Below are 21,619 nucleotides of genomic sequence, written 5' to 3'. Positions count from 1 at the left end.
GCTTTTAGCCTCCTTCCAGTTAGTGACAGAAATGGGTGTGATCCAATGCTGGATCCCGGACAGCTAAACATGTTTGAAAAGTAGACAATACTATGAATTCAGCAAGGGGCCATTTGTGAAGATCATACAAGGTTTTCCCACAGAAAGTAACAGCTGAAATAAAAAATTAAAAAAATTTGAAGTGAAAGAAAACAGCCATTTCTGTCCACTTTTTCTTCTATAAGTTTTTCCAGTTATGGAAATATATATCGTAAAGTCTTCTGGACTCTTCTGGTTGCGGGATATAAAGGACTTGTAGGTTAATCAAAAAACTCTAGGTACCCAGAGCCAATAAATGAGCCGCACCTTGCAATGGGTTTTCATTGTATACAGGTATACAACAATTCATTTGGTGAAATATAAAGAGTCAAAAAGAGGTATCAAGAAAACCTTTGTATTTCCAAAATGGGCCCAAGATAAGGTGTTGAGGAGCAGTGGTTATTTGCACATTTGTGAATTCCGGGGTCCCCATGCTAGCATGTGAATTACACTGCATTTTACAAGTAGACTTCTTTTTTACACACTGTCTTACATTTGGAAGGAAACAATGTAGCGAAAGACAAGGGGCGATAACACTTGTTCTTCTATCCTGTGTTTCCCCCCAAGTCTCCCAATAAAAATGGTACCTCACTTGTGTTGGTAGACCTAGTGCCCGCGACAGGCAATGCCCCAAGATGCAACATGGACTGTGGATGTTGGTATCTAGCTCAGAAGTTGGCACCTAGCAAAACCTACCAAACCTGTACATTTTTTTAAAACTAGGCACCTAGGGGAATCCAGGATGGGGTGACTTGTGGGGCTCTCACCATGTTCTGTTACCCAGAATCCTTTGCAAACCTCAAAATGTGGCAAAAAAGAACCAACACTTTTCCCTCACGTTTCGTTGACAGAAAGTTCTAGAATCTGAGCAACAGATTTCCTTCCACCCATCATTCCCCCAGATCTCTCGATAAAAATGGTATCTCACTTGTGTGGGTAGGCCTAGTGCCGGTGTCAGGAATGGATCACAGAATGGTCAATGTTAGTCCTTACATGATGGTAATTGTTGACCATGGGGTGAACCATTCCTGATGCAAGCACAAGGTACAAGCACTCGAGTTGGGTAGCATTTTTATCAGGACAGTTTGGGAAACACTGGGTGGTAGGAATTTTGTTGATCCCGGCATATTCTCGTAGTTTGTGTGACAGAACTACAAGAGAAAATAGAGTTTTTATTGAAGATTTCACCTTTCCAGGGTATTCTGGGGAAGACAACTTTGGGGAATCCACACAAGTCACACCTCTGTGGACTTCCCCAGGTGTCTAGTTGAAATGTCTGGGTTTGGTAGGTTTCCCTACATGGCCACCGAGCCCGGGACCAAAAACGCAGGTGCCTGACTTACGAAACCAGCTTGTTATGTGACAGATCATTTTGATTTCTCCACAATATGATTTGGGTGGTGCAATTTGGAGCTGAACTAAATTGGGGAGCTCCCAAGATAGATAGATAGATATTCATTCTCTCTCTCATTCTCTCTCTCATTCTTTCTGTCTCTGGTTCTGGAGTCATCCGGAGTCGGTGTGCCTGGTTTTTATTGGTTTGAAGCCAATTTTCACTCCCAAGGACCCAGGAACCAACTTGGCACCACTTGGCAAGTCGGGGTCCTCGGCAGGAGGAGAACCCAGGGGGTAGAGAGATGATCTTTAATTATATTGGACTTTTGTTGATGAAATTCTTTCAAGGAAATCTAACATGGAATTCTGAGAGGCAGTTGACAGTGGTGTTTTTTTCCTATCGTAATAATGTTGCCATCATACAGTATAAAACATTCTGTAAGCAATAAGTATACTATAACCCTGTCCTGGCAGTTTTACTGCTAGTGTAAAGGTCGAATTGCATGTTATTGCCAGAGTACAGCTTGACTGATGGCCTCATATTTTCTGTTGCAATCACACGAGGAAAATAGCATAACCCACACCTAAGATTTTATCTGACTTGCATCGATATAACCCATTTATAATTAGTCACCTTTAATCCCTGTTTTGCAACTTTGACACATAAGAAAAAAAAACAGCATGATCTAAACCTTGCACCCACCGAGTGACAGATGTGTTATTTATTTTCCCAGTTTAGAATGGTCTGTTAAGTAAGTCTTGTTTAGTGCATTATTGCAAGTCTTCGAACTGTAGAGACTAATATGACCACCTTAAAAATAAAAAAACAAACAAAAAAACTTCACAATCACATAATTTCAGCGACTATTAAAATCTGTCCAAATTTGAGGTTTGTTTTTTTACTGCATATAAGAAAACGTTCATTAGCATATCAGTCATTTGCTACATTCCACCATGCTCATGTATGGTTACATTCTGAGCTATCTTTGCTGCAAATTGTTGGTTTGAACAAGTACTATTACGGTTATCAGTCTTCTTTCTCTACCTATGATTCCATTGTAATCTGTAGAACTGGACTGAATACCACATTAGTTGTGCGTAGCATGGTGAACCGCCTCATTTTTTGTGCTTGTTATCCCATCCTTCCGCTCACAACATTCTCATAGGGTTAGCTACGCTGCATTGTTTTAGAACCAGCAGGTCACCTGAATAAGTTGAGATCTGTTAAAAATGGGGCCTCTAGTTGGCAATCAGTTTACACCCCTTCCTAGTAGGGACTCTCCTTCTAGTCAAGGGAGATATACAGCTCAGATAACCCCTGCTCACCACCCCCATCTACCCCCCTGGTTTCTTGTCACTAGCAGTCAGGCTGGTCTCAGAGGCAATGGTTAAAGTATTCGTACAAACATACACAGTAACACAGTGAAAACACCACAAAAGGACTCCACACCAGTTTAGAAAAATAGGCAATATTTTCCTAAATCAAACAAGACTAAAACTACAAATCTCCAACATACACAAGCAGAGATGTGAATTTTAAAAGATTAAATGCCAATAAAAACACTTGGCCTGGTTGGAGCATTTGTGTTTCTATCACAACATCATTGACTGAGTTGTCCCAACAGTCCAATGCCACTCACGGGAGGGCAGCCAGGTATAGTACCTTTTGGTAACAGGGAAAACAAACCGGTGCACGGAGTCTGGGAGGTGGGACATCGCTGGATCTGTTGTGGCGTCTGCTCCTTACTGCAGAACAGGGGAGATTATGGGGTGTCGGGGCAAGGCGTTGGTTCCTTAGGATACGTCGGGTCAATGAATCTGGTGGGTCAAGACGCAGTGGAGCGATATCTCGGTCATGGTCACGCCATGCGGCTACTGGTGCCGCTGTGGAGTCTGGTGTCATGGACGTTGGTCACGCAGCACTTGAGACTCAAGCTGTCGCAGGACTTCGGCAAGGCTGCGTCGGGCCTGTGGTGTCGGTTGGGGTCGTCGCACTCCAGCAGGGACCACGGTTTCGAGTTGCAGGCATCAGCGCAGAGTCATACAGCGGCACCGGTTCTGGAGTCATCCGGAGTCGGTGTGCCTGGTTTTTATTGGTTTGAAGCCAATTTTCACTCCCAAGGACCCAGGAACCAACTTGGCACCACTTGGCAAGTCGGGGTCCTCGGCAGGAGGAGAACGCAGGGGGGTGACAGGTGAAGTCTTTGATGTCCCCGAGACTTCTTAACAGGAGGCAAGCTCAGTCCAAGCCCTTGGAGAAACTTCACAAGCAGAATTTCAGAAAGCAAAGTCCAGTCCTTTCACTGTTAAGGCAGAAGCAGCAGGAAGGTCCTCCTCCAGTATCAAGCTCTTCTCCTTTGCAGAGGTTCCCCTGGATCCAAAGTAATCTAAAGTTGTGGGGTCAGCAATCCAATACTTGTACTCATTTCTGACTTTGAAGCAGGCAAACGTCAAAGGGACGTCTTTGTAGTGCAGAAGACCGTGCTCTTCCTTTCCCTGCCCCAGACACACTTTAGGGGTTGGAGACTGCATTGTGTGAGGGCAGGCACAGCCCTTTCAAGTGCCGGTGTTGGCTCCTCCCTCCCAGTCTAGCCCAGGAAGACTGTTCAGGATATGCAGGACACAACTCAGCCCCCTCTCTGTCACTGTCGTGAGTGAATTCACAAACAGCCCAACTGTCAGTCTGACCAAGAAGTGTATTCAGCAGCCATTCAGAGGCACAGAATGGTTAGGCAAGAAAATGTCCACTTTCTAAAAATGGCATTTTCGAACTTACAATATAAAAAACAACTTTAACAAAAAGCTGCATTTTAAAAAAGAATTGTGAGTTCAGAGACTCCATATCTCTCTCTGGGAAATTACACTTAAAAGATACTTCAAGGCAATCCCCATGTTAACCTATGGGAGAGATAGGCCTTGCAATAGTGAAAAACGAATTTGGCAGTATTTCACTATCAGAACATGTACAACACACCAGTACATGACCTACCTTTTTAAATACACTGTATCCTGCCTAGGGGGCTACCCAGGGCCTACCCTAGGGATGACTTGCATTTAGTAAAAGGGACAGTTTAGGCCTGGCAAAACTGCACACACAGACACTGCAGTTGCAGACCTGAGGCATGTTTACAGGGCTACTCATGTGGGTGGCACAATCAGTGCTGCAGGCCCACCAGTAACATTTGTTTTACAGGCCCTGGGCACACATGGTGCACTTTACTAGGGACTTACCGGTAAATCATATGTGCCAATCAAGGAAAACCAATTACCAATATCCTTTAGACAAAGAGCAATTGCACTTTAACACTGGTTAGCAGTGGTAAAGTGCCCAGAGTATCAAAACCAGCAAAAACTAATTACAACACAGGGTCCAAAAACAGGAGTTCAGAAGCAAAAAAGGTACAGGGAAACCATGCCAAGAGCTGTAAAGGACTAACAGGATCCCTCTACACTCTTGATGGACTGCAGTTTCTGTCATCGAGTCACATGATTGTTTTGACTTAACAGAAAATCACTGCCACATTTGAGTTGCACCTCTATAACGGTGAAAATTTGTTTTAGTAGCTACCAGTAAGTATGCAGTGCAAGGTGCTACTCATAACGGACCTTAAGGGCACAAAACCCAGTACTGACTCTTCTGACACCCCTATTGTCACCACCTTTACACCATCTACCATTGCCTGCTGCTGTCTGTCAGCAAGTTGGTCCTAAAGTACTTTAGCAAACGAGCTCCCAACCCAAGACTGCCCGAACTGTTCATTACAATTATTGTTAAATGTTTTCTTTCTGGATATTTCTTGTCATGGAAAAATGTAATCCACCTCTACGGCAGTGAAACAGCTACATTGGATGCTGGTTAGAGAATGTATTTAAGGCCCTTTACAACATCTTTAATGCTCTCAGCTGGTTTGGACCACACAGCGTAATAAATAAATTTGACTTTTATCAGCCACCCATAACATTACGTTCCTCCACAGCCAAGAACGTAACCGTTTCAAAATTCAGATATGCCCCTTGGAGAGGAAGGAGTTTTGTGACTGGTGCATCAAAATCCTTAAATCCATGAACAATCGTCTTCTTTTCAGGAAAGCTTTAAAAACTTGGTTATTCAGGTCTAAATGAGCTTGTGCACACAGCCACAATGCGCCACACTTCTTAGTTGGATGCAACAAGCTTCGGTCATAGGCTTCGGCCAATCCGCACCAAGACACCTTCGGATAAACGTGCACTTTAGAAATGAATATAACATAACGTGTATTTCTACTGTAACATTCTGTCCAACTGAATGATTTCCTTTCATTTCCACAATACTGTTGCTATACTGCCTGGTCTTTTCTGTAACTGGCAGATCGCTTCCTTCCATTTATCACCTTTGTGCTAATTTTAAGAGGTGAAAGCTACAGAGACATTTTAAGGCATGGGCAAAGTGGGCTCTGGTCCAGGGCCCCAGCCTTTCAGGGGATCCCCTGATACACCTGGTTCTGTTCTGCAGAGTCTTGCCATGATGACCTTGAAACTGGTGTTTTTAAATACCATTTTCCTTAATTTGTTTTAAGTGGGTGATGTTTGAGAGTCCACTACATACATTTTACAGAGAAATGTTGTTTGTTTCATGGAGCATTCATAAAAAGCGTGTCTTATAGATCAATAAAAAGACCACATGTAAGAGATGGAGGTGTTCACGGAGAATGTTGCAGTAATATTAGTAAGCAGCTCCCGTGTTACAGTATTGAAAACACATGCTATTGCCCCTGAATATTGATGGAAACACATTTAGAATTTGGAAATGGCCCAAAGAGGGCATGAAAGAGCTGAAATTGGATAATAAATTAAAAGCTGTTCCGAACAGGGGCCCCCAAAATCCTTAAACTGTCCCTGGAAAGATGTCTAAAATCCGCAAAAGGAAAATATTCAAAAGCGTTGAAAAAACAAGTAGCTGGCCTTTTGGATTGTGCATATACACAGACACAGAATCCACCAACACATAGGACAAGACCATCAACATAGGTTCACACAGGAAAAGCACTGCATATACTAAGGTCCATGCTCACAGGCTACCACATGCACCTATGCACACCCTGACCAAAATGGCAATCGGTACCAACAATCGTTCTAGACCTAAACACCACGAGACATCCAAGCACCCTTGCACAGTGATGTACTAGCAGCCATGGACACCTTCCGCTGCCAACGGACCTGCTTATCTAAACAGACCTACTGACCTGTTTAGTACCCTTTCCCACCAACCTTCACACAGAGTTGAGGGTACAGCACACAGTATTACTCCGTAACAAGCCAGTCAATGCCTAAAATTGGAATGTTGAAAAGAGGCATGTCAATGGCTGTTCAATCCAAGGTCACTCTTAGTGATTGCTTAGAAATGGGATTGCACATCAGTTTTTGTTCAGCTGATTATTATTTAGTGATGGGTACAATTTCAGAAGTAGCACTTCTACTATCCGTGTAATTCTAGAATTAGATGCCACAAACTGGAATGGAATTGTGAAGGCTCAGGAGTAATATTCCAGCATGTGTTCATTAAAACGGTGGTAAATGTGTATTCAGTTTTCCCAGGAGTGATTGTAAATTATCTCAAATTCTGCTGTATAAAGAAACCTGTCGTACTACTGAAGTAACAGTAACAATTAAGACAAGGTTGGAAACTGCGTTTGGCATGTTTGGGCGGGTTGTTTCTTTGTCGGGGAAATGGAGTAAATTATTCCATCGCCCTGACGGAGGTGCCGCCTGCCAAATTTAAAAATGCCAGCCGAGCTGGTGGTAATTTATAAAACATTGGTGAAGCTGCCATCACGGTGGTCCTGTCCGGGCTGTCTACAGATTGATGCATGCTCCATCAACACAACGGAGCCGTGCACTAAACTGTTTTCCTCTGTTTCTCAAAAAGAAAATCCCAAAGCGGGATTTTCTTTTAAAAACAAAAAAAAAAGAAAATGCTCCTGCTGCCATGGGAGTATTGGGGAGCATTTAGCAATTTTCACTGCAACTTACCACCTCAGCTCAGTGCCTTGAGGCCCTCTGTCAGCACCTTTAGACCCTATGGGTGATTAGCCATGCTTTATAAATCCATGATTGATTGACCGCCATTGTTTTCCTCGTAGTGATGGGTAGTGAAAACTGACCTCTAATTCCACCCATCTAAATTCAGCTGGCACAATTAGGTCTGCCTCCAGTCTCCTTTACTCCGTAGGCCTTGCAGAGGGGATTGATCACGGTGGAGAGTGAGTATTGTCCACGGCGAACACATCTAAGGTTTGACAGAATATAAATTTGGAAGACGGACAACAGTCTTGATGGCATAGAGAGTAACTGTAACGGCAAGAATTAAATTGGGCCCTGTGTCTCATAAACGGATAGACCAGATGAGTTTGCAGTCTTATTCTTGCAACTATTTGACAGCCATGCCATGTCTGGCTCTGATCTAAGGTCATTTTCTGTGCATATTTATTCATTTTTTGTGTTGCCGTACTTTAAAACGGGTGATAGACTGGGGAAAACCAGATCTTCTTATGGTACAACATTGAGGGTAATAAACGTAGGTAATGTGTTACAACAGTATCCCAATCATCGTCTACAGGAGAAGGAAGATGGGAACAGAAGAGTGGGGAGTGATGTGAGAGGAATATAGAAGTATCTTGCTTCCATATGGGTTGAAGAGGTGCGTAAGCAGTGTCGGATCTTCAGTACGTTGATAGGAGTTATAGTTTATCCCATTGGTTGTCGTTTTTAAATGTTTGCCTCGGTACGCTTTCCTGCACTTAGGCAACCTCAGTTTGTCCCAAGTTTAGGTCCCAGATATGTCGCTGTTCGATAATGACATTTCATGGCCCGATGCAGAGCATTCTGCTGAATGCTCAGATTTCTCTGCATTGTCCTTGCTGCCTGGCCTTGTGTTTGGCACATTCAGTGTTCCACATTGTTCAGTAAGAAGCAAGCCTTTGAGGCTTTTGCATTTTGCTTCTAATGTCACAGATATTTTTACTGGTGATTCTGATTAGTAAGCATGTCATTTTAATGTTAGTTTAGGTATTGCAATATGCTGTGAATCTGATTTTACATTTGCACATTAAGCGGCACGAGGCAGGCTTGATATACCTGCGCTATTAACTCCTCTGTTTAAAAATACATTTTCCTGCCGTTCTTGGCTTTTAGGTCCTTTTTGATACCCCAGAACGATATTGGATCACTCGGTGGCAGATTAATGGCAAAGTAATGGCTCATGCATAAAATGCACTGCAAATACCAATTTGCACCTCTAAAGGACCCCACATGCAAAAGGTATGCTTAGCATCAAGAGCAGAGTCCGTGTGATGTCAGGCTCATATCTACCTGCATTCCTTATCCAAATAGAGATGTGCCAAGGAGCACATCTTCAACACCCCCCTTTTAATTTCCTTGCACATGTGCAGGTCTCGCCTACAGAACTGCACAAAGCTGATCGAGGACAGAAATGCCCCTTTCAGCATTACAAGTCTCCTGTGCTCCATTGGTCATGCAAGCTTTTGACAATAAAGGACACAAGTTCACTTCTTCCCCTTTATTCAGTGCATTCATCTGCTTGGGGGCCCTATGAGGCCTGTACGTATTACTGTCCGCCAGGCTCCAGTCACTCAACATGCATGCTCATGCGAGTCAATGGCTATTTGAGTGTTGAATGTGCTCCCTCATCTGTCATCTGAAAGGAGGGCCAGTCAAGAAATAAGCAACAAAGAACTATGTGCTTGTGGTCTAGTCCTCCTGCTCTCCATCTCTACTTTTCTCAAACTTCTATCCATAGGTCTAATTTTTGTATCATGACATGTCCATGCAGGGACTTTCTGCATACTGGTGACTAGAATTTTGTCCCTCTCAAATGTGCAAGCATAGGTGTGAAGCTTAGTCTTTACACAGCTGGCTAATCACTTTCTGCCAAAACCAATTCCTGCTCCTAAAGCCCTAAACTCAATGAATGCTTGAAGATGGGTAGGATTGCTCACTCAAGGTTTGTCTGTTCTCCTTCGTTGCGGTATGTGCATGCAGGGCTGGCTTTTGGCACGAGTGAGCTTGGGCCTGGGCACAGGGTGGCAGTCTTCAAAGGGGCGCAGTAAGTTGTCTGCATTAAGGTCATGCAAACTGCAGCATCTCAGCCCATTAAACTCCTTCCTCGCCCCTCCACCCCCCCAATTCTGGCCAACCAACCACCAGGCAACTAAGCTGTGAGTGAATCAGATGAGTTAGGGGAGGGGCCGAGATATACTGTTCAGACGTCAGTCACTGCTTTGATATAATCACCCACTGAAGACTTGTGAACACAAAATACACTCCCTGCTGCCTCAGATTATTCAAAAGCAGCAGTGAGGGTGCCATTTTGTTTTCCTCCTGTGGTGCAACCCCAGGAAGAGCCACCTCTGTGCACATTGTGTCCTATTTATTATTTTGTGCATGCAGCACAGAAATACGGTAACCATTGACTTCTCATCTGTCTTCTAGAACGGTACTTCTGCGGAAACTAGAAGACTCCAAATATAAATCATTCATCTACTGCAGTAAAATGTATGGATAAACAAATTGAGCCTTTTATTGGTCTTTCCATGCGGCAGCAGGTTTTACAGAATCCTCCCGCATGTTTACTGTGAGGATGTGTGGTATACCATTTCCATGTTAACTTCCACATGGACTGGCAGCACATTCAGCCTCCTAGCTTGGTAGGCATCAAACACACTTTTGGAAAGTTGATATACCGTTTGCATCACATTGCACCGGACCTGACATACCTGGATCTTTCAACAGAAGATAAAATATGTTTTTAACAAATGTAATTATCTGAAACCCACCCTGTCAGAAGTTTAGTTTTTAGTCTTGGTATCCAATCCTTACTTTCCTTTCTTCATATCATTCATTGTAACCTAAATGCAATCATAACCGATCAGGTTCATTATTACGTAAAATATTGTGGAGTGCTATTTGCAGTGCCACATGTCTGTCTGTCTGTCTGGTGGAGTGACCGAGTGTAAGGATATTGTGGGGGAGAGTGAGAGGAAAAGTGGTCTGTGGTGAAGGTAGTCCCTAGACCAGACAGTCTTACGGCAAACAAGGCTTTTGGTGTGAAAGGCTAGCTTTCTAAAAGTATTCTGGAAAAGAGAGCCTTTGAATTATTTAGCATTTTACTTTCTTTTTTTTTTTAAGATCTGCTGATACCCAACAATCCTTGGTTTTAATAAAAATATGTATGCTATGCATATTTACAAAGCCTTTCGGCTAGTTCTCTTTATCCATAGACCTGTTGTGTACACATTGTACATCCACCAACCACATCACATGGCACAGGCTCAGCCCATTTCAGCCATTGGCTCATCTGTCTGTACTCTGCTCAATGCACTGTAAGTATTCCCATCACTGCCGAATACTACTGGTGCAATGAGCGCATTAAAAATAATATTTATTATGGCGTTTTCAGACGGTAAGTACTTTCATACAAAAAGCATTCACAAACAAAATAAGCATTGGAAAGTGAAAGGCAAAGCAGAATGGTTGCTAGCCAGTACCAGACTTACTGGCTTTGCCCGTTTTTTGTATGTTTTCTGCATGACAATGTTTGTCACAAATGTGCTTTTATTTTGGTGCTTGTTTGAGTCAATGGGAGAACTACTAAATCAGTGGTAGTCAGTTTACAGTTGGCGGAGGAAAGTCTGAAGCTCAGTGGTTGTTCAGCGGCTATTTAGTGCATGATTAAGTGGTGGGGGCCTTGGGTTATATAGATGCTGCTAGAAAATGTGAGTTTTAAGAATGTAAGTTGACTGGCTGAGGTTCTGACAGAACTGTGGCACAATAGTCAGGAAATAACTCCTCTTTGAGTGTTAGAAGGAAGATGTGTGTCGTTCAGCAGTGTAACCATATTTGCACACAGCGAAGATAATTGTAGTGGGGCTGATGGCATGTGAAGAAAGAGCCATTTATTACTAAACCCAATATCTTAGAGGCTTGCTTTTGTCTCTGACCTTCCATACCAGAAAATTCTCACTACACAGATTTGCAGTACAGGTGCTGTAAAATGTAGGGTAGCTCTACAGTTTGTAACATCCAGCCTGTGTTCCAAAGCCCCATCCTAATTCGTTTTGACAGTTCTCTGTTATTTTATCAAAGAATACGATGCCCCTAAATGTAGACAATGTATTGTAGGTTAGTTTATCAAAGTTTATCAATATTTGGAAACTAGGGTGATCTTAAAACAAAATTGCTACACTAAGGGGGTGATTCTGATTCTGGCGGGCGGCGGAGGCCGCCCGCCAGAATTCCGCCCCCATTATACCGCTCCGCGGTCAGAAGACCGCGGAGGGTATCATGAGTTTTTCCCTGGGCTGGCGGGCGGTCTCCAAAAGACCGCCCGCCAGCCCAGGGAAAAACTCCCTTCCCACGAGGATGCCGGCTCGTAATCGAGCCGGCGGAGTGGGAAGGTGCGACGGGTGCAGTGGCACCCGTCGCGTATTTCAGTGTCTGCAAGGCAGACACTGAAATACTTTGCGGGGCCCTCTTACGGGGGCCCCTGACGTGCCCATGCCATTGGCATGGGCACGGCAGGGGCCCCCAGGGGCCCCGCGACCCCCCCTACCGCCATCCTGTTCATGGCGGCTTTCCCGCCATGAACAGGATGGCGGTAGGGGGGGTCGCGCTCCGCCGCCATGAAGGATTCCCCCGAGCAGCGGTAAGTCGGCGGGAGCCCGCCGACTTGTCGCTTCTGACCGCGGCTGAACCGCCGCGGTCAGAATGCTCGTGGGAGCACCGCCAGCCTGTTGGCGGTGCTCCCGTGGTCAGAATGACCCCCTAAGTGTTAACTGTTGCTGTTCCTTCATTACAAATTCATCCTGAAAAGTTTGTGAAATAGCTGATGATTAAACACGTTCTGCTTGTCAAGTGTTGCCTCAGTGTAACGTTTGATTGCAAAAACACTTGTAAAAAAATTAAATAGACTTTTACTTGGTGCACTGCCTGAAATATGTTATTCCATCGAGAGTGCCACTTAATTGCAGTATAAAAGTGACTTTAGGAGCCAGGCTTGACTGTCAAGTATTTATAAAGTGACTTAAACAGTCTTTATTTTAATCTACCCACATGATGGGTGGTGTAATTATAATTCTGATCATTGACATGCAACTCATCCAAACAGAATCCTGTTTTATAACTTTAGGCATGTGCTCTTTTATCCAGCCCACTTTATAAACGTTGATTCAAACTTGTGACCGCACATCTCTGCAGCTGGATCCAGCTAGCTTACCAGCCTTCCCACAGAAGTTTCTGTGTGAAAGCAGGAGTCCTAAATAGCTAACTTTGTACCACTAGCATCAAATGAAGTCTCTTTGCAGTACCTGTGAAATGTGACTGATTGTCCTTGTACAAGGGCATCTGGAAATGCACGTTCTTTGCAGTCACATCTTCCGTTTTAAAAACATCATTTTCGAGCATGCTGTGGTTGTTAATCAAAGGCATGATGAATGTGTGTACTTAGGTCAAAAAGGTCTGTTGCAGGAAGTGAATTGTTTACTAGAAGTTTAATCTACACAAATTGGCACTTAATGCTTTCTTCGATGGTGCCAGGCTGCCTTACTTCTCCTGAAGTGTTTGTAAATTCCTAGAAATTAATCGATTGACAAAATTTGCCTATACTATGAGAGAAATAGTAGTACATTTTTCTGAGCATGATCTAGTGGGATACCTATTCACAAACTGCAAGAGCCTTAAATCCTTGACGGCAACACCAGATGAGCTCTGTTCACTCATCTGTGTAGGCTTGTGTTTGGTGCAGTGCAAATACTGTTGTATCTGAAGTTTTTCGCTTAATGTTATGTGTAAATAGGGCTCGAAAAATCTACTCGACCACTCAGTGTGGTGAGTCAGATATCATCAGGTCGAGTTATTTTTTTAATCTACTCGCCCCTTCTGGCAAGTTAACAAAGAACAGGTGTACTGTTAGTCAGATACTGAATTAGCAATTAAGATGCCTTTAACTCTTGTTCTTGTCACATTTGTTCTGTGTTCAGAGACAGAGGTCGAATGTCAGTTTGTCTTCTTGCAATGCAAATACTTTTCCTTGTCAGTGCATAGTTCCAGGGTTTTGTAAGGTGAACTGACTGACCTGGGTGAAATGAAAGGCTGTCATTTCAGGATTTTCCTCATACACAACATTACTTAACTAGGTCAACTTTACAAACGTTAAAAAAAATATTTCAGTAGTGGTGATAGACCATTTGTTGTACTTCTGTGTGATTGAAAAAAAATATTTTATTAGGATGAAAAAAATCAGAACGCTTTACTTGGTGATGTGCAAATGATAAATATGTTTTCTGAAACCCAATTTTCACAGATTATTGTTAATACACCATATAGTTTTATCATTAAAGTTGCAAGTTAGTAGGAAGATTTTTGGACATTTCTTGTAAATTTACTGTCTATAAATTATTTTTTTTTAAAAAACAGTGCGCTTACCACCTCATGCTTTAGTAATACGCTTATTAAAAGTGAGTGTTTAAGCATAAACTGAGAAACACTCCTGCTCTGATGGCAAAGCTATTAGTAAACTAAGAGGCAAGTCACGGATCATGTGTACCCCATTTGTGGGCTGGATTTATTATACATGGAGCAAATGTTTAGTGTATTTAATCACACAATGTTTTTTTTTTTTTACAGAAGAAATGTTGAACTCACATATTTGAAGGTGCAGTCATATGTGAGAATGAAGAAAAAGGCGACTCTGTAAAATGCAATATTTGCCTAGGATCACACAATTTGAGATCCGTTTCTTGGTGAAATACATTACTGTTAGGTCAAGTAGATTAGTCAAGCTACTCAACCTGCTGGTCTAGTAACATTTTTATGATTTTTCGAGGCCTGGTTAAGTACATATTTGCAACCCCTGTCACAAATTTTTAGGTCTTGCTGTATGTTAATTTATGTTTGGGGTCATGTATGTTGGGGAAGTGTAGGGTCACATCTTTGCGTTTTTATGTTAAATGGTGACATTTCTTTGCATTCCACACAACATTTCCAATTTTTAGTTTTGCCTGCAAGATATGTTTTTAAACAAGGGGCTTGGAACCCTCACATTGCTTACTATTTATGAGCTTTATTGTGGCTCTCATTTCCAACCACCGCCCCCCTGGCCTTGTTGCTTATCCCACTATCTCCACTGCCCGCATTGCTTAGGTTAGTCCCCTCTCACCTCACTGCCTTGCTTCTTCCCCCGCAATTCCCAGCCCCCCACCAGCCACATTGCTTATTTAACTCCCACATGCGCAGTGTTGCTTATTCTGTGCTATACATGAGATGTTTTGGCTTTGCCAGAGCTTATTGGTCAAGTGGTCACTTAAATTTTATGTGCAAGCTTAAAAGCTGAAAGCACTTCTTTTACTCAGCAAGAATGTCAATGATATTGTAAGATGTGGACAGATTTTGTGGTCACGTGTCTCACCTTATTGGAGGTTGTCATGAACAGGCCATGGAGTTGCACATTTCACATTTTGATTGGACTTAAGCCCTGGGTGACTAAGGGTTGCATGTTTTACACCATGTTTTGTCGTTTAAAATGTGGGATGTCTGTGGGTCACATGCATAATTTTCTTTTTTTTTTTTTTTTTTTGGTTGCTGTGTCATGGGAAAACGAGTGTTTGCAAGCTTCAAGGATATGGTTAGGTTGTGACAGGGAGGGCTGTGGTGTGGCTTGTTGCATACCTTGGTGGTATTTTGTTTTCTATGTTCGTTTGAAATTGGTAGGCATTGTTCTTTTGGAGGACGATGTTTTAAGTGCTCTCATGTTCAGTGTGGTCTGCAGTCTCATCAATGGTAATGGTGTTTGTGATTTAATATAGAGCCCTGGTTTACTCAAACAATACAATTAATTTTTGTTGCCCACAAGCATGGGGCCATATCATGCGCTTGTTTTGTGCTTGAGTGGTATATAAAGTTCAAACATATAACTCAGAATTACCTTGTGTTAATCCTTGATGTTCAGAAAGAACAGTTCAGAAACAGTGAGCAGGGATTTCTTCTATCGTTTCTGGTTTCTGTTTAAAGTTCATACACGGACTAGTAGAATATTCAAGGTGTATGTAAAAACTTTAGATGCCTCGCAGATAAATAATCAAGAGCTCGGCCAGTCATGATCTGGCCTCAGGTGATTCTTTGTCTTTTTCTCAGAACGTCAAGACCCTGGAAGTAATAATTGAAGCAAAATCCACTTTTGATCCAGAAATCAATTTTGTGGTGTAGGTAACAGACAAGCAGCTATCCATTGGTTGAAGAAACATCTTCCAGATTCTGCAGATTGAACACTGGGTAGAGTTGAGATGAGGCCTAAAGTTCAAACAGCTAAACTCCTGTTTCATGAGCCTGCTAATGTTCATCAACTGTTTGAAAAGTCTTCAAAACTTTGCCACCATGTCTGTTTAAACCTGTTCATGTGAAACTCTCCTGAAAGTCATTCACTGGACCACACTGGATTCAAAATCAAATTCCTGGTAGAAACCTCTTCTCTGTTACATTAAAACTGAGATGTTGATGATTTCTCAAAGAGCAAATTAAAGCGGGCCGAACAATTGGACTTAAGTGTCAAAACACTACTGCTGCCCTCTGGTAAGGGTCTAAAACATTAAAATATACCAGCATTTCTGAACACATCTTAAAATGAAGTTGGTCTGATCGATTTTCCACTGACGATACTGCCAAGGGACAGCAGCAGATGATTTCTGCATAGAAGACAACCCCCACCCTACCATTCCATTGAACTGCAACAGACATTTATCAGCTTTTATTTCAAATGAATTTTATTGATTTTTGCACATAAAAGTAATACTACATGTTAGACATGGGGCCTCTAATTGAGCAGCCAGGCAGCTTCTTTGACAAGGGTGCAGGTGTAGGGCCGGAAGTGTCTGATTTGGTTGGGTCAGAGACCCAGTTTATATACCCCAAAATGTCTTTGAAGTGGGGGAAACTTCAAAGAGTGGTTTTGAAGTGCACAAGTTCTCCTTTCAGCCCAGTCCTGTCTGCCAGGGTCTCTGGGTGGGATTGGGGAGGTGGTATCAGTTCTTTGTTGAGGGCAGGCCACTGGCCTTTGGAATGTAAGTGTGATCCCCTCCATCCTTCCTGCCCATTCAGTATGCAGATGTGACTGAATGTCCTGTGTTTATGGTTGTCTGGATGGAATGTACAAGGGGAGCTGTCAACCAGCACAGACCAGACATGAATTGGAGACAAACTGTAAGGAACAGATGGCAGTTAGTGCAGAGAAATGCCTACTTTCTGAAAGTGGCATTTCTAAAATACTAATATTAAATCTAACTTCACCAGTAAGCAGGATTTTCCATTACCAGTCTGGCAATACCAAACAAGATCTGGCTACTCTTTCCAGATCAGAATCTACCACTTAAGAGTATGAGGGCAGATCTATTGCTAGTCTGAGCGGAGCAGGTCTCACAGTAGTGGAAGAATTTAGGAGTTCTTCACTACCGGGACATGTAAAACACCTAAGGACATGTCCTGCCTTTTACCTACATAGCACCCTTCCCTATAGGTTACCTCAGGCCTACCTTAGGGGTGACTTGTATGTAGAAAAAGGGGAGTTTAAGGCTTGGCAAGTAGTTTTGAATGCCAAGTCGAAGGGGCAGTGAAACTGTGCACACAGGCTTTCCGATGGCAAGCCTGAGACCTGGTTACGGGGCTACTTATGTCGGTGTCACAATCAGTGCTGGAGTCCCACTAGTAGCATTTAATTTACAGGCCATGGGCACAGGTAGTGCACTTTACTAGGGGCTTTTGGGTAGATTCAAAATGCCACTTTGGTGAGAACCAATTTTACCATGTTTAGTGTAGAGAGCATATGCACTTTAGCACTGGACAGCAGTGATAAAGTGTGCCGAGTCCTAAAACCAGCAAAAACAGTGTCAGAAAAGTGGAAGGAGGCAGGCACAAAGTTGGAGGATGACCACCCTAAGGCTGTCAGGTCTAATAGTACATAAAATTAAATAAAAAGCGCCCGGTATAGGAAAAATACATTAAAGGGTATTGATAGAAACAATATAGATGTAGATCTAAGTATAGCATTGAAGATTGTGAATAGTTTGGGTTCGGTCTAAAAGAAAAGGGAAGGTATGGAGACAGTTGAAGTCATCAGCCATGTTGTTGGTTATTTCATATCCTTCATAGTAGGGCGAGTGAGAGAAATTATGTACGTTTTTAGGGGGTGAGTCAAGGATTAGCAGCTTATAGTGGTTTGTTGGAAGCAAAGTAGTTATCTAAGGTTTTCCACATGAGTCTATGTTGTGGCTTCCAGGGGTATGTTGGAAGGTGACGTTATAAGCACTGCATTTATCAGCTTTTTCTTCATCTTTCTGTTCAACAATGTTCTGATGTCGAGATTGCCGGCTTGCACCCCTTCACAAAACATCTACATAGAGAGAGATGTTAATTTTGCTAAGCAATTTTTTTTAAATTGTGATGACAGTGTGGCTACTGTTTGTTTTTAGGTCTTTTTTGCAGAATTCTAAAGAAGTGGTTTAACACTCACACTTATGACAATAGGCAAAGCTGTAATTGAAATGTGTTTTTCGTTATTTGTAAGTTTCACAGCTTCAGAAGTTAATCAGGTTTAGTATTAATGCCAGATTGTTTTTTTCTCTTTCAGTATGCATGACCAATTGCCCTACTCTAATTGTCATGGTAGGTCTTCCAGCCAGAGGAAAAACCTACATCTCCAAAAAGTTAACACGCTATCTAAATTGGATTGGAGTGCCTACCAAAGGTTAGTAGTTTGCAATTTATCCCATCATCAGTTTCAATTATGTATTTCCATTGCCTTTTGTCACAGAATCAACCTCTCCCAAATAATATTGCTGGGTATGTTCTGTGGATCCTCTCTCCAAAACCTCTCCTTTTTATTATGGCTCACATACAGACAGTTGTAGCTTTCTATTGTTCTAAGACCTTTTGTGAACAATACAATTCAGATAGTGAGCTTTGGGTCAGCCGTTAATTCATGATTGGATAGCTTTGTCTACCTCTTTTCCCTGTGATTCAGTGTTTCTCCATATTGTTTGTCCTCCCCATGAGTATTTAGGTCTCACTGCTTTTTTGATGGAGTGGCATTTATACTTTCACTGCTGAAGTCAGACCTTGCATTGTAGTGCATCTGTAGGACTATTGTTGCTCTTTATCAATAATGTAAAGGCTTTGGCGGTACTTTAAGCATCTGTTATTACAAAAAATAATATACTTTATATGTGTTTGTGTGTATGTGTGTGTGTGTGTACATGTGTGTGTATATATATGTATCTATGTGTGTGTGTGTGTATATGTGTATAATATATACACACACACATATATCAGGGGTGTGGAATCTAATAAAATAGCATTTTGTCCATGGGACAGGTTGCTTCATAAATATACCTGTCCTGTACAAAACTCTGCTTGTCCCTTTGGTCCATATAGTCCGGTGACAAATTATGGAAGCAATCTCATCATGCAGGAGCTCTGAGAATAGCCTCTCTGATTATGCCAGGCCTAATACTGTAGTAGGTCTCGAATACTAGCAATTTCAAGCCCTATTATTGCAATTTCCTTATTCTGCCACCTTTCCGCAGATCTTTTGGAACTGGAGGAAGCAGTAAGTAAAATGTTTCAAGTCTGAAATGCCTTTGTGTCCACACAAACCTACTAAAATGCATGTTTTAAGGATTTTCACCAGCTCTTCTCTAATATTTTACCATACTGAGAAAGGTTGGACGTTTGCTCCTGACAAGGGCAGAAGAAGCTGTTCTTCCAGGGTTGGGGGTAAAATGAGGTTGTAAGAAAAGTGAACTTGTAAAACACCCAATAGATTTTTGCATGAGCAAATCAACACATGCATATTTGCTTGTGCTAAAATACAATTCAAAACTATGTTCTGGGAGTAAGATTTCCTGGTCTACTCCTGGAAATTCTTGTGAATTCATGAAACCCACTAATGTTTAGAGATATACTATAGTTGCACTTTTGTGACTTCATTTAAGAATTGGAATCATCTGCAGTCCTTAGAAACAGTACCCACTTCTGCTCTTTACTGGGATCCCACTCGCAGGTCCATCAGTGCACATCAGTTCACACACTCCAAGCCCTCAGCCATGCCAGTAACTCCACTAATGCTGTCTGCCAGAGCACCTCAGTTCTTAGTACACAATGCTGTCCCAGTACGGGACCTCGGACGCAGGTCAATCAATGCACCTCAGTTCACACACTGCAAGCCCTCAGCCGTACCAGTGCCAGGAATCCCACACATGCTGTCTGCCAGAGCAACTCAGATCTTGCAGTCGTACACTGCTGCTCCAGTACTGGGACCTCGGAGCAGATCCAGCATTGCACCTCAGTTCACACACTCCAAGCCCTCAGCCGTGCCAGTGCCAAGAGCCAACACGTGCGGTCGGCCAGAGCGCCTAATTTCTTGCAGTCAGTACACTCTGCTGCTCCAGTACTGGGACCTTCGGCGCAGCTCCATCAGTGCACTCAAAGTAGTTTTCCCCTTCTGTGTCTCTGGGAAATGTCAGTACATACATGCCCGGGCTCTTTTGCTGCTTGTTTCTCTCACCATCTTTTTTTTTTTTTTTCCCTCTAATGTTAATTTTTCTTTATCTTTTCATACTTTTCGTTATGTTTTCCACTTTATATTTCGTTCCCTAGCTTCCTTCCCTTTTTTTCTTTTGTATCACACATTTGCTCTCACGTGTTTGCTCTTTCTTCTCTTAGTTGTGCTTTCATTCTCTTGTTCTTTCTTTCCCGTCTTTCTTTATTTCTTTGCAACTCCTTCTCTTTCTTCCTTTTGTCCGTTGTATCCCTTGTGCTTTTTGTTTTCTGCCCCAGCCACATTCTCTCCTGTGGCCTAGTAATCAGTGGACTAACAGGTGCAGTTGCACCCGGGGCCCAGAGACCTACGGACCTCACTCAACTCTAAACACTGCTCTTTTTCCTACCAAAATTCCAGTCATAGCATGTATCAACACAGTTTACTGAATGATGCTTCAAAGAAATAGTGCCTACAATTTCACAGTAATTTAGCAAAACTTTTTTTTCGTACTTGCTCATTTTTTTGGAACATTATATTTTGAAAGCAAAGAAACATCATTCTTGCTTACAAGCTTCTGCGAACAACCGCATCTAATCAGAGATCATTCTGGGAGCATTACACGTAGCCTCTTATTAAGCTTTTCAAACGTGTGTGTGTACTCCTTCTTCTTCTTTTTTTTTTTTTTTTTTTTTTTTTTTTTTTTTTACTGGCACCACTGTTCGTACTGCAGTGCGATCTTACAACGTTCACTTAGATTGCTCACCCTAATAATAAGGGTTTTGTATTAATGAAGCATATGTACAAGTTCAAACAGTATTAACATATGGACACAAATATTACCTCAACTGCAGACAGTTGCTTTCCCTGCAAACTGGGAACCAAAGGGTTTGTGCTGCAGGGGGTGGGGCCTACTTGTCCCAAGGACAAAATAAACATGAAAACCCTGTTGTCTTTGACTCCAAACAGTATGTCTTGGACGTCAAATTATAGGAATTCCACACCCCTGATACATATGTCGGTGTGTGTGTGTGTGTGTGTGTGTGTGTGTATGTGTGTGTGTGTGTGTGTGTGTGTATATATATATATATATATATATATATATATATAATATTATTAGTTTGCTACTAATTGGTACTATCTTCTATTTCATAGCATTTAATGTTGGCCAGTATCGACGTGAGTTTGTCAAAACCTTCAAATCATTCGAATTCTTCCTGCCAGATAATGAAGAGGGATTGAAAATCCGGAAGTAAGTGCAATATCTCTTAGTAGTACGTGCTGTAAATGTGTGTGTCGTTAGCGGAATGCTTAAAGAACGGAATCATGCCGTTTAAGATATTGATGAATAGGGTGATTTATTTTTTTTTTTTTTTTTTTTTTTTTTCAATTCCTGTTAAAAGATGTTCAATATTGTGTCAAGAAGGAAAAATGCTGGTAAATCTATGATAGTTGATCAGGATAGAAGTTATGTTTTGAAGATTCACAGTTACTCTTTTTAGGTCAAAGCCTACCAGACAGCACAGCTGCCCGGTTTGTATGCAACTTCTTGTGGGCATTCTGAAAGCTTCCCTGGGGTTGCCTTTCGCCCATTGCGTATTATTGGCTTTGTGGTTTGTAACTTAGTTG

The 21,619-nt window shown here is 42.2% G+C and overlaps 1 protein-coding gene across 3 annotated transcripts in view; it reads left to right on the top strand.

Annotated features, from left to right (window-relative positions):
• The window catches only part of PFKFB4 (6-phosphofructo-2-kinase/fructose-2,6-biphosphatase 4), a 247,940-nt gene that overhangs the window by 116,323 nt on the left and 109,998 nt on the right, over positions 1 to 21,619 (top strand). For all 3 annotated transcript variants that reach the window (XM_069206394.1, XM_069206392.1, XM_069206393.1), the window contains exons 2-3: positions 18,083 to 18,199; positions 21,146 to 21,242. In XM_069206394.1, the coding sequence (XP_069062495.1) occupies positions 18,083 to 18,199; positions 21,146 to 21,242 (214 nt within the window). The remainder of the gene's footprint in view (positions 1 to 18,082; positions 18,200 to 21,145; positions 21,243 to 21,619) is intronic.

Source organism: Pleurodeles waltl, chromosome 9 (genome assembly GCF_031143425.1).
Source record: "Pleurodeles waltl isolate 20211129_DDA chromosome 9, aPleWal1.hap1.20221129, whole genome shotgun sequence".
Taxonomy (NCBI): Eukaryota; Metazoa; Chordata; class Amphibia; order Caudata; family Salamandridae; genus Pleurodeles; species Pleurodeles waltl.
Note: the sequence above shows the minus strand (reverse complement) of the source record. Positions and strands in the feature narration are given on the sequence as shown.